Source organism: Mus caroli, chromosome 16 (assembly GCF_900094665.2).
Source record: "Mus caroli chromosome 16, CAROLI_EIJ_v1.1, whole genome shotgun sequence".
NCBI classification, from domain to species: domain Eukaryota; kingdom Metazoa; phylum Chordata; class Mammalia; order Rodentia; family Muridae; genus Mus; species Mus caroli.
This window is the reverse complement of record NC_034585.1, coordinates 29,782,003-29,794,605: the sequence shown is the minus strand read 5'-3', so window position 1 is coordinate 29,794,605 and position 12,603 is coordinate 29,782,003. Positions and strand designations below refer to the sequence as shown.

The 12,603-nt window shown below is 49.5% G+C and overlaps 1 protein-coding gene across 1 annotated transcript in view; it reads right to left on the bottom strand.

Annotated features, from left to right (window-relative positions):
- Positions 1-2,798: 2,798 nt before the first annotated feature.
- Muc4 (mucin 4, cell surface associated) overlaps positions 2,799-12,603 on the bottom strand; it is a 49,204-nt gene continuing 39,399 nt past the window's right edge. The window contains exons 21-28 of the mRNA XM_021185610.1: positions 10,240-10,421; positions 9,250-9,409; positions 8,216-8,389; positions 7,443-7,516; positions 6,336-6,406; positions 6,029-6,255; positions 4,230-4,392; positions 2,799-3,364 (exon numbers count right to left, since the gene is read on the bottom strand). Of these exons, the coding sequence (XP_021041269.1) occupies positions 3,169-3,364; positions 4,230-4,392; positions 6,029-6,255; positions 6,336-6,406; positions 7,443-7,516; positions 8,216-8,389; positions 9,250-9,409; positions 10,240-10,421 (1,247 nt within the window). The 3' untranslated portion in view covers positions 2,799-3,168. The remainder of the gene's footprint in view (positions 3,365-4,229; positions 4,393-6,028; positions 6,256-6,335; positions 6,407-7,442; positions 7,517-8,215; positions 8,390-9,249; positions 9,410-10,239; positions 10,422-12,603) is intronic.

Below are 12,603 nucleotides of genomic sequence, written 5' to 3'. Positions count from 1 at the left end.
ATGTTAATGCGCATGCCCAGCTGCTCACTCGGCCTGACCATATGGATGTCGAGGGGACCCTGCACACTCAGTGCTCCCAGATCTGAAGTTCTTTTTTTTTTTTTTTTTTAAAGATTTATTTATTTATTATATGTAAGTACACTGTAGCTGTCTTCAGACACTCCAGAAGAGGGCGCCAGATCTCGTTACGGATGGTTGTGAGCCACCATGTGGTTGCTGGGATTTGAACTCTGGACCTTCGGAAGAGCAGTCGGGTGCTCTTACCCACTGAGCCATCTCACCAGCCCCTAGATCTGAAGTTCTTAATCTCACTTGCGGCGTCTCCCTTTGCTCAGTTCATTCCACTTGCACCCTTCAGCCGCTCATGCCGCTGAACCATTAATCATTTTCCTTTCTCTCTCATAGTTTATACAAGAAAATTCAACCGGTTTCTTTTCCTCGAACAATGGCCAGCACTCCACTCTCCCCACGAACTCGCCATCCCGGCAACCATCATTCAGGTGGGCTAAGATGCTACTGTCTCTCACCATGACTACAGACTCCCTGTTGGTACCTGTGCCCACCTGAACACCCGGTCTCATCCCCGGATATTAGCTGGAAACTTCTCTTCCTAGCATGTGGCAGGCCTGTGCTTCATACTCTTCCGTTTCATTCAGAGGAAAAGCCAAATTTGGGCAACAGCCTGTAGAACAGGTGAATGATGGGTACTGCTGTAGCTGCCTCTCTCGGCTGTTCTCTGTAAGCCGCAAAGCAAGGAACTTGGCTGTTCCTTGGATGCGCCAGATCTGCTCAGGTCTTGGGTCTTGGGGCCTTTGTGTGTATTGTTCTGTCTGCTTAGAAGGCCTTGCCTCCAGACATCTGCTCAGTGCCTCCTCCCTCTCCACCTCCTTCTGCCCAGCCTCAATATACTCTACCCACAATGCCCTTTTCACGATACATACCGACTGCCATTCTTCTTTGATATACCTGATAAAAAAAAATTTTTTTTTTTCGAAACAGGGTTTCTCTGTGTGGCCCTGGCTGTCCCAGAACTCTGTAAACCAGGCTGGCCTCGAACTCAGAAACCCGCCTGCCTCTGCATCCTAAGTGCTGGGATTAAAAGTGTGCACCACCACTGCCCGGCTACCTGATACGATCTTTATCACCGGTCCTTCAACTATAATCATATCCTTTGCCCATTGTGATGTCCCTAGCTCCTTGCACATAGTCAGTACTTTGTGTGTTGTGGTTGTAGCTCAGTCTTGGAGCAATTTCTCAGCAGGAACAAAACACTGGTTTTAATTCCCAGCATTGAAATAATGACCAAGCTGCTCTATGAGTATGTTAAGTAGTTAATAAAAACAACAGATGGCTCTGTGGCTGCTCTGAATAAAGGGGTGTGTGTGCTTTCAGCTGACGTCCTTGTGTTCTCGGCGTGGGGCAGGAATGAGCTTCATAGAGTGGTTGCAAATGATTCAAACTCTTATGATGGTGTGTTTGGTGTGGTATTTGGTGTGTGTGTTTGGTGTGTGTGTGTTTGGTGTGATTGGTGAGTGCCTTAAACAGAAGAGAGACCATGCTGTATGCTGAGGAACATTCAAGGATGTCTAGGGTGCTGGAAGACACTCAGTGAGTAAAGACAGTGCTACCAAGCCTAATGATCTGAGTTTGACCCCTGGGACACACATTATGAAAACAGAGAACCAGCTCCCTCAAGCTGTCCTCCAACCTCAACACACATGCTGCCCCTCCCCCTCCTGTACACAAAATAAACAATGATTTTAAAAAAATGTCTCCTACTACAGAGTAAAGTTAGCAGGGGATGTTTAGCATCAACAGAGATAACAAGACTGGACAAAAAAAAAATCGATTTGCATCACACTTAGCAGAACAGAGTGTCCTTGCTCTACAGAGAGACCTGCAGGCCAGCAGAAAGAGGGACACATAGCCAAAAGAGGTCGCTCACAGAAGGAAGATGTGGTGCCTCCCATGGAAAAAGAATTGACTCTGCTAGCAAGGACGGGGAAATTAATACAGTGAGAGTCTTTCTTGTGTTTCACATGGGTAGGTAAGGATTTCTAATCTCTTTTAAGATTTATGAAAAATTTTAATAAGTGAGGATACATTATTAAGTATTTTAAGCATGGATGAAACTAGTACAGGATTTTGGAGGCAAACCTGACTAATTATTTGACAATTTAAAGCCTTGAAAATGGGCCAAGGGCCAGCTGGGCTCTGCCCTGATGAGCAAATATGTGGCCTCTAAGTGAAGTTTAACCCTTTGGTTAAGTCAAGTGACAGAGAAACAGAAAAGAGACCTGTCTGCTATATGCAAAAGAGGCCAAGGGCACAAGCTCTCCTCGTATAATAAAAACTCACTCCCTGGGGAACTGGGGTCCTTTGGGAAATACTCCAGTCTTCCCGAATGTGACTTCTATAACCTAATCTATTTGTACTAGGCTCTGCCTCTTGAAGGTTTACCTCTCCAACATGGCTGTGCCAGGGACCAAGGCTCCAGCACAGAAGTCTTTGGGAACCCAGTGCTCCCGAAGCATTGGCTGAGGTGCAGGGCTGGGTGAGACAGGAGGAAGCAAGGACCAAGCCAGCGTTGAGGCCACCGATGCAGCAGCATGGGGCAGCCGGGAGCTGCCATAGGGCTGGGCTCCACCATCTGACTTTTCCACACCCCAACCCCCCTAATATGCAACTGTCACAACTATGTTTATGAGGAATGGAAGAACGTGCTGTGCCTAACGTTACAGCCACCAGAAGAAACCTGGTATGGAATCCATAATTTGAAGACATAAAAAGATAGAGACTTTATTTAAATAGATTTTAATGAGAAGTAAGCCCGTGTTATATGTAAAAACATCTTGGTAAATGTAAAGCCAGTCACATCCATTAACTCTGGGGTGTGTGTGTGTGTGCGCGCACACAGTCTGCATTCATATATAAGCAATATCCTCCTTCCTGATATATCTGTGTAGAAACCCATCCATCTGTATATTTGGCCACCATGGCCTTTTTCTGTACCCCCAGTCTACTAAACAGGTAGAGTCTGGTTTATTCACTCTTGGAGAGTCTCAAATCATCTTCATGCCGCAGGCCCTTTCCAGTCCCCCAGAGCAGAGGCAGACTGAGGGATGGGTCCCGAGGTCCTAGGTGCAGCTGCCCATCAGGGACAGGGCCTCACAATTCTGAGTCCAAAGGGTAGGAGAACTTGTTCTTGGAGCAGCCGCAGAAGTGAAAGATCATAAATGCTAAGATCCCCAGTAGCAAGAGGGCGCCCAGGGTTCCGAAGAGCATCCCGTAGAATGCCCCAAGTTTCACACTTAGGTGCTCACAGTGTTCGCCCGAGGATGTGTAGATGGTGAAGGATGCGCAGCTGAAGACAGAGAGAATGCATTGTGGTCAGTGAGGAGGCCTTCCACTCCTGGGGACCAGGGGTTATGCAGGACAGGCAGGGCTATCAGCTGAGTGGAGGGTCTAGCCAGCTCTAAGGCCATTTTGAATTGAGGTCACCAATCAAAGGAGGGAGGCATAGCCTTAAAAACCACATCTGGGTAGCTCATTCTATACCACCAGGATGGCTCAGAAGGGTGGCAGGCAAAGGTATGTGTGCCCAAACAGCCACAAACCCATTCCCTTATCTCCCAAAGGGTGCCCTGCACCCTCGACTCGGCTCATCTCCTTTGACCAGTCCTGAACAAGAGTGAACAGGGGACACTGGAAGACAAGCCCCTGTGTCCCTGAAGACTTAGAGTCCTCTCCTCGGGGAAGACACAGTTTGTTAATGTATGGAGGAGGCCTAAGGAACCAGCTTCAGGGATGTCCCTAGACTGAGTCCCCTGGGCAGAACTGGGACCAGTTAAGACACTGGGACTTTTCTACAAGGTCTGGAGGGTATCCATTCTTAGGAAGCTCTGGTACCCTGGTATTTTACTTCCTGGGTGCCTACTGGAGCCTCCTCTCTCTTCAGTGCAGTATTCCCCAAGTCTGGAATGGTTGGAGTAACCTTTTGTGACTAGCTTGGCTTTCAGAAGCAATGTACGCCTTTCTCTTCCATGCAGAGGAGTGCCACACACCCTTCTCCTACTGCCCACTTTCTCTGCTTCTCACCCTCCAGCCACTGGGAAGCCATCCCACTGTCAAGTCTTAGGAGGGGACATTGTCTTCCTGGGCCTACTGTGGTGTCTCGTCAAATCTGAGTTCCCCAGTGCTTTGCTTTCCGGCCCCAGGCCCCTACCCACCTGCATTGGGGCCCATCTGGCAGGTGCTTGCATTGGCCTCCATTTTGACAGTAGCCCTCACTACATGGGGACACACAGGTGACACCATCCTGTGGGCTGTAGACCAGGTGGTAGTCTTTGTAGCCATCACATGCGAAGTACTCGTCCAGCTTACTTAGGTTCACTGTAGGCAGGAAAAGGATACATGAGTAAGCAAACCACAGAGGTAAATTCATCCCTTTTCCATCAGGTAGTCAAGTTTCAGGCAGGTGTTTATCCTGAGAAACATCTGGTCAAGTGCCTAGAGTCCTGGATCTGTAGCATTTTCTTTTCTTTTTTATTTGTGTAACTGCATGTTTCCTAAACTTTCTACAATAAACATTGTATTTTCTTCTTCCCTAGCTTGCTTGCATCCCTCTCCCTCTCCCCTCCCCCCCCCCGCTCCCCCTCCCTCTCTCTTTCCCTCTTGGTTTTTCCAGACAGGGTTTCTCTGTGTAGCTCTGTCTGTTCTGGAACATGCTCTGTAGACCAGGTTGGTCTGGAACCCACAGACATCTATCTGCCTCTGCCTCCAGAGTGCTAGGATTAAAGGCATGCACACTACCACCTGGCTCTCCTTTCTTTCTTTCTTTCTTTCTTTCTTTCTTTCTTTCTTTCTTTCTTTCTTTCTTTCTTTTCTTCCTTTCTTCCTTCCTTTCTCTTTTCTTTCTTTCTTTCTTTCTTTCTTTCTTTCTTTCTTTCTTTCTTTTCTTTCTTTCTGATATGAGCTCATGTAGCCCAGGTTGGCCTCAAATCTGCTACATAGCCAAAGCTCTCATTGAGCTTCTGACTCCCCTAAAAGCCTCTTGGGTGCCTCGATGCATTTTCTGTGGTGAACACAGTCGGGGCTGCCCCCTTACCTGACTGTGCCTGTCTCCCCACTGCAGCTACCCAATGCACAGTAGTTGGAGAGACTTCACTTTACTGCTCTAAAAGGCAGGAAGCATAAACTGGTTTCTAGAAGCCGCTCTCATCAGGTGCTAGACCCAAGTTGAATAGCAGTTTCTCCCAAGTTGGGCATAGTCCCTACCCTATTCTCTGCTCCATTTCAGAAGCTAGGGAGGGGGCTGTTCCTCTTTCTCCCTTGCTCCCTGCCCAGGAGAACCAGAGGCTGCCAGAAACCCCATCCCATTTTCCCATTGGGACCATGTGTTCTGGCTTGAGTTGGGCCACATCCTTTCAGAAGGAGTCCTCTCTCCTACCAGTCTCTAGATTCTTCAGTTGGAGGACAAGGTGTTAGGATTAAGGGACTCTGTGTAGAACTCTGTGTAGGTGAGGGGGGAAGCCCTTGTGTGTTCAGCATGATGATAGTTTAAGAAGACCGTGAATGGTTTTACTAAAGGAAGTGGAGCCAGCTGGGTGCTGTGGTGTTATCCCTGAAATCCCCACACTTGTGAGGCTAAGACAGGAGGATTGGGAGTTTGAGGCCCACCTGAGCTACACAGTTAGATCTTGTCCCCAACCCCAAGCAAGCAAATAAGAAAATACACTGAAGCCATCAGACAGCCTGGAATTGAAATAAATACCAGTGACACTTCCACATGGGCCCACCAGCTACATCTTGTGTCCTTGTTCTGAGTCTAAAAGTAGCTGTTGTGGGAAGTTTTAAATTCATTCAAAGATTTACAGACAGCCAAGCTAACTTAACCTGCTTCAGCTGTGGACCTGCTGCACACATTACTTTCTACCAAGGGTTGACATGGCCTGCAGATCTGTCACGGCCCTCTGTTTGCTTTTCTCCTCTAACGAATCCCTGCATTGTCTCCAAGATAGTGACTCACGAGCCATCCTGTCCTGGACATCTGCCCTTGAGATGGGGAAGAAGTGGACGTCCTTCCTGGCTCCTCCACTCCTCTTCTGCCGAGCCTGCAGGTGGAAGGCCTCCATCACAGCGCCTATCAGCTGGTTGTTCAGGTAGTGGATGAGCGGGCCCCTGGGACGGTACTTGAAGTGGGAGATGACCTTCCAGTGATGAATGGACTTGCTCGAGGGCTGTGCTCCGGGAGAGCTGTATGGAAGGGGTACAGCGGGGGGGTTTGAGGAGCAGGAGAGAGGGAGAGGGGAGCCATGGGGGACAGCTTCACTTACGTTCGTATCAGTTCCACTAAGCTGTTGGAGAAAAAAGCCCGCATGTCCAGGTTCTCTAGTATGTACGCCACCTACAATGGAGGAAGATGGGGGATGGGAGGATATAGGCCTAATGAGGATTAGAGAGGCCTCTCCCAATTTTGAATGTGGGGCCTAGATTGCTCTTTTCATTCCCACACCCAGGCTCAGGTCAGTGGCCGACCTGGGTCCTTGCTTAATATTCAGCGGTTGAAGAATGTGGCATTCTTTCCCCTCTGCCGTAACGTTGCCAGGGGAACATGCGAGACGAACATCTCTGCTCCGTCTCTGATCCCAGTCCACCCTCATATGTACCAAACACAAACTCTTCAGCTAAGCCCTAGAGATGTCCAGGTGCCGGGGCTGTCACCTGTTATATCCAAAGAGCCTTTGGTCAAGGGTAGCAGATGAATGTCACCAGACCTGACTCGTTGGGATTTAATGTCTCTGGCAGTCAGGGTATTAATAGTAATAATCACTTTGAATTATGCCTGTTGTGTTTCAGTACTAAGTGCTTTACACTATTATCATTTAAGTCTTAATACAACCTACTGATGGGTACTACTTATTATCGTCCACTTTATATACAAAGTTGATATAAATAGCTTGTTTAATTATTTAATTATTGCTTGTTTAATTATTGCTCCTGCTCTAGAGAGAAGCAGGGTAGAGTTTCAGGTTCCTGTGTATAGGAGTCTAGAGTTCCTGCCATTCACCAATCTGGCTACTTTGCTTAATGGGGATATAGACAAGGTCATGGTATCAGAGGAGTCCCCGTGCCCTCTGGGGAATCAGGGAGGAGGTGACTTCTGCCATATAGCAGCCAGAGAGTGAGAATCATGGAGTACCCAGAGGGACAGACTGGAGTGACGTGCCACCCGAGATTCTTCTCAGGGCAAGCTGGTGATTCTAACACATTCTGTGGTCTCTAATCCTGAAGCTTCCTGGCATCCTAGGCCCTTGAACGGCCCCTGGGCAAGAGGCTCCCCCTCTTTGGGAAATTAAGGTAGCTGAAGGATGTGTAAGCTACTGCAAGGTCCCTGTGAGACCCTTTCAAGATCCACTTCCCACTGGGAGCCCAGCACTGACCGAGGCGTTGACGTCAGCGGCGGAGGCGTTTTCATCCTCCCTGAGAGAGAGCACGATGGTCCTTAAGGGAAGCTCTGGAGATAAAGAAGACCGTCTCAGGCCCAGAGGGTTCCCAGACTTATCCAACTTCTATCCTGTGCGGCTCAGAGAGACAGCTCCGTCCACCATGGCAAGGTCACTGAAAGCCAGCGCCCCGCTGCTCCTGTACTGGCCAGGCCATCTGTGTAAACGTGAGCTTTTCCACCCAGCCACTTTATTTCCTGAAATAACAACTCTGAGACTGAACTATTATCAATAAATTCTTAGGCTGAAAGCTTTGGTTTATTCCCAATAGCTCATAACTTTTTCTATTCTAAGTTTCACCACAAGGCTGGTTATCTCTCCACAATTTCATGCCACCCTCTTCCTAAGAGTTTAGAGCAAATCTCTCTCCGCTGACTATCGCAGAAATCCCCTCTCTGTACCTTCTACCTCCCTATTTCCTGCCTAAGCTAGGAGGCCAACAGCATCTTATTGACAGTTGATGCTTCCACACGATGCACAAGAGATTCTCTCTACACTTCTGAGGCTTCTTCTGCCTCTGTCTGTCCTCTGCACACGTCCGAGGCTGGTGGTTCACACTGGGAGAGCTCTCCTCATCATGTCCTCCAGCCTCAAACTCACCACCTCAGTTCTGATCTGTGCCTTTGAGGAACTTGGACCTCAGACACTGGTTTTCCTTTCATCCCCATATATGAGAGTCGACTGGGGCTGGCAGGAGCAGTTAGTCATACCCATAGAGATGGTGGGAGTGAAACTGTTCCCAGCCAGGAAGCAGCGGTTATCAGTGAAGGCAGGGGGACAGGTGCAAGTGGGCTGGCAGCCTGGAGCCTCAGAGATGTCGCAATGGCCATTGTTATAGCAGTAATTCACGGGACAGGAACGGTTTGGGCAGGAGTCCTCCAGAGCTGTAAAGGGAGAAGGGGAATCAGCCACGCCGTGACGAGGCAGCTGATGGGCGATGAGCCGCCTGTTGGAGCCTAACCCTAGGATATCTTGTTTGGTTCTCCCTCCCCCCCAATGCTTGCCCATCCTGTATTGTGCTCGTCACTCTGAACCCCACACTGCCTTCCCCACATCTTCCTCAAGCGTGTCTCTGTAAAGCAACCGTTCCTTCTGCCAGGTGAGTGGTTTTTCCCCTCTGCACAGGGCATGGCTTGCTGACCAGAGCATCCTTGCCAGAGAGGGACCCAGAAGCTGGTGGGAGAAAGATGTCAGTCTGCTTCCTCCCCTTCTCCCCTCACATCTGTCTCCTGGTCCCACCCAGAAGGCGCCAGTCTCCTGGTTGTGTGTGGCAGCCTTAGAAGATTGGAAAGGTTGCACTGTCACCTCTGTCATGGTGACAACACTGGCTCAGAGGAAGAGGAGCAGACGCATAGGAAAGAACCCAAAGGAAAACTGAGGTTCTGAGGTCCCCATAGCAACACCTCCAGATGCCCCGATTTGTCAAAGGCAGAGCCCCTGAGCACTGTGTCTCTGAAGATGCTCAGGTACCTGAGAGCCTAGCTAGCCTCTGATCAATTAGCCTTATCCATCAGTCTTTCCCTATGTTTTCTCCAGCAGGGTCTTGAGGCTGCTCTGGTCCAGGCCCATCCTCGGCTTCTGCATCCTCTCCTGCATCCCCACACTATCTCCCACCCCTTTCTAAGTCCTCCCCCATCACAGCTTCTTATCATGAGGTGAAAGACACATTGCTAAAGACAGAAACACCAGAACCCTTGAGCAATCACCTGGACCTCCTCTTGCCAGGGCCCTGTCCCACACTCACCTGCACAATGACGTCCATCTCCAGTTGTGTTTGGAGGGCAGGCCTCACAGCCCTTCCCAGGAATGCAGTTCACGTTAGGGAAGCATGGCTCATCACACGGGTCCTTGGAGCGTTCACACAAGCGGCCAAAGGTGTCCCCATCACACTTGCAGCTGGTCACCTGAATGACAGCAGGGCTGCTGGTGTCCACAAGCTGAAGACCATCTGCCCTGACACTTCTGCCATGAGAAGCCCCGCTGTCTCAGTCCCTCCGGCACCGTCCTGAACAGGCCAAGACTGTGAGTACCTTCCCAAAGCTACACAATCCCCCACCTGGCCCTGTAGCAGGCTCTCAGCTTCGCCTCTCTCAGAGCATACCTCCTTCTCTGGAATCCTTGGTAGAGCAAGATAGGGGGAGAAACAGAGAGAGGGGAATAAAAAAAGCAAAACTGCAAAGCAGAAATAAGGCAAAATCTGTGGACTTGGGTCAAGAAGCTCGACCACAAGTGTGGACGGAGAGGATCTTCTCCAAACTGAAGAAGGTACACTTCCTCAGACTGAGGAAATAGCCAACAGGGCTGGGAGACAGAAGGCAGCATCCCATGCCCTCTTCCCAACCCCACAGAGAGGTGAGCTACCGTCTATAATGCTCTATAAGGGCTTCTTGTGGCTGGGCATAGTGGGCTCAGGTCCCCTGGTCTGGAAGGAGTCAGGGCAGCTACGCTGGAGACCTCTATCCCGAAGCACAGGTAAGCCTTCCAGTCCTACATCTCAGTGCCATGGTGGGGAACCATGGGGAAGGCTGAGGTGAACATTTTAAGCCCGATCGAGTGGGAGGTGCTCTAGGCAACGATGGATGTTCCACTTGACACACATGTTTGTAGCCCAAGATGGCCCCTGCGCCACTCACCCACCACAGCTCCATCCTCCTCCCTATATACACTTGCCCGGGAGAGAACACACTCACAGCATCCCTCCACTTGCCCGCCTCCCCCAGCCTCCACTACTCACCTCAAGGGAAGAATTGCCCTCTTTGCTGGTCTCATTGTACAAACACTGCTCCTCCTTACTGCAGAAGCAAGCCACGGTCTTGGGCTGGAGTACCGATGACAAGTTAGTCCTGACATCCCTCGCTAGAATCTCCAGGGCACATGCTTCTGGGGATGTCGGTGTCCACTGCAAACTCCCGTTTTCTGTCCAGAGAAAAGGCGACCTCAGTGTCTGGGGGAGCTCTCCGCTCTGTGGTCAGTGCATCCTGGCATCTAACACTCAGACTATGGAGCTGGTCCTCCCACACCCTCAGGCATCCTTCTGAGCAGAGCTGGGGTTCCCAGGGTGATGGTGGTCATGCTCCCAGCGGGAGGGAGGCATCACCTGCTGAACATGCTGGGTGTAGGTAGAAATACACATAAGGGAAGGCTCCCCACGCCCTAATGAAGAGGCCCCTGAATGCATCCCTGCCTGTGGCTGTACCAGGATGGGTCATGCTGGGGACCAAGCATGGTCCTCTTAACACATCCCCAAACTTCAGGGTGGAATGGCTTCACCTCCCAGCCTCTCTTCTGCCTTCTTAATGTCCCGTCCTCTGACTTTCCAGGCCTGGGGTAATCATCAAATGTCAGAATACAGAGAAAAAAGAACAGCTTGGAAGGAACAGAGAGTAGGGGTGGAAGGGAGTTAACTTCATACCATCGCTTTTCAGGATGCCCAGGGTGGCAGAAAGCCGTATACTGCCGCTGCATGCCAAGGTTGTGCCATAAGGAACAAAGAACGTGTGACAGAGTGACCCCTCCGTGCCCAGAAAAGCAAAATGAGATAGTTTGGTGGTCAGAGTCCAGAGACAGGTCCCTGATGATTCTGGTTTAGCAAAGAAAGTCACCATCCCTTCCCACTTTGGCCCTTTAACCCAGCTGCCAGCCCAGGTCCTCAGATCCCATTACTAAGAAGGGAAGACGGATTGTGTTAGTCCCAATCCAGAAAATCAGGCAAGGAGACAGAAAACCAGATAAGCATAGCTAACGGCCATCAAAACAGCAAAAAGTACCAGGGAAGCTGTTTATATGTTTTAATCTCATTCCACAGTGTGTTATTCATTTAATAGATATGATAATGCTCTAAACTCATTGGTTTTATCACATGTATTTATCTTGTGTGTGGGGGATAGGGGAGCATGTATTCACGCCATAGTATTCATGTGGTGGTCAGAGGACAGCTTGCAAAACTTGGTTTTTTCCTTCTACTACATAGGTCCGAGGGATGAGACTTAGGTCATCAGGTTTGGTGCAAGTGCTCTTGCCTGCTGAGTCATCTCACCAGCCCTGAAAACGATGATGATGATGGTGGTGGTGGTGGTGATGATGATGATGATGATTTTTCAAGGAGGCAGGGTTTATGGGTGTAGCCCTGGCTGACCTAAAACTCCCTCTGTAAGCCAGGCTGGCCTTGAACTCAGAGATTTGAATGCCTCTGTCTCCTGAGTTCTAGGATTAAAGGCGTGTACTGCCACCACTAGGCTAAACTCGTCTTTTTAATGTTCATTCTTGATTATTCTAATAACTTGGTAAATGCTCCATGATGGTTAACAACGGCGCATATAGCTGCTCAAGGTGGTACATACCTTTAATTCCAAGAGGCAGAGGCAGGCAGGCAAACTTCTGTAAGTCCAAGTCTAGCCTGTTCTACATAGTGAATTCTAGGATAGCCAGAGCTAGCTAATGAGACCTTGTCTCAAAAACTGCATGTTATTAAATGGAGGTAAAATGGCCTTTATAGTACCTGTGTGTATCCAGAGTCAGTCTACCCATTCAGTTAAATTTATCTAAACTCCTACTGCTACTCACTTGGGGAGCCCCCCCCCCATTCTGAACTATAGGTATTATTTTGTTTTTCTCGAGACAGGGTGTCATTCTGTATCCCAGACTGGACTTGGTCTCATGGCAATCTCCTTCCTACCAGAAGGACTGCCTGCCTGAGCGGCTATGACCAGCTGTGAGTACCAATCTTCAGAAATGCTGTTTCTCAGGGGCTGGAGAGGTAGCTCAGTGGTTAAGAGCATGCTCTGCTCATTCAGAGGATGGGAGTTCAGTTCCCAGCACCTCCCTCGGGCGCCTCACACTGCCTATATAACTCCAGCTCCAAGGGGATCCAACACCTCTAGCACCTGTTCATACCTCTACCCACAGAAGCACATAGTTGAAGTTAAAAAGCTCAAGGTTAGGGCTGGAGAGATGGCTCAGCGGGTAAGAGCACTGACTGCTCTTCCGAAGGTCATGAGTTCAAATCCCAGCAACCACATGGTGGCTCACAACCATCCTTAATAAGATCTGATGCCCTCTTTTGGTGTGTCTGAAGACAGCTACACTGTACTTATATATA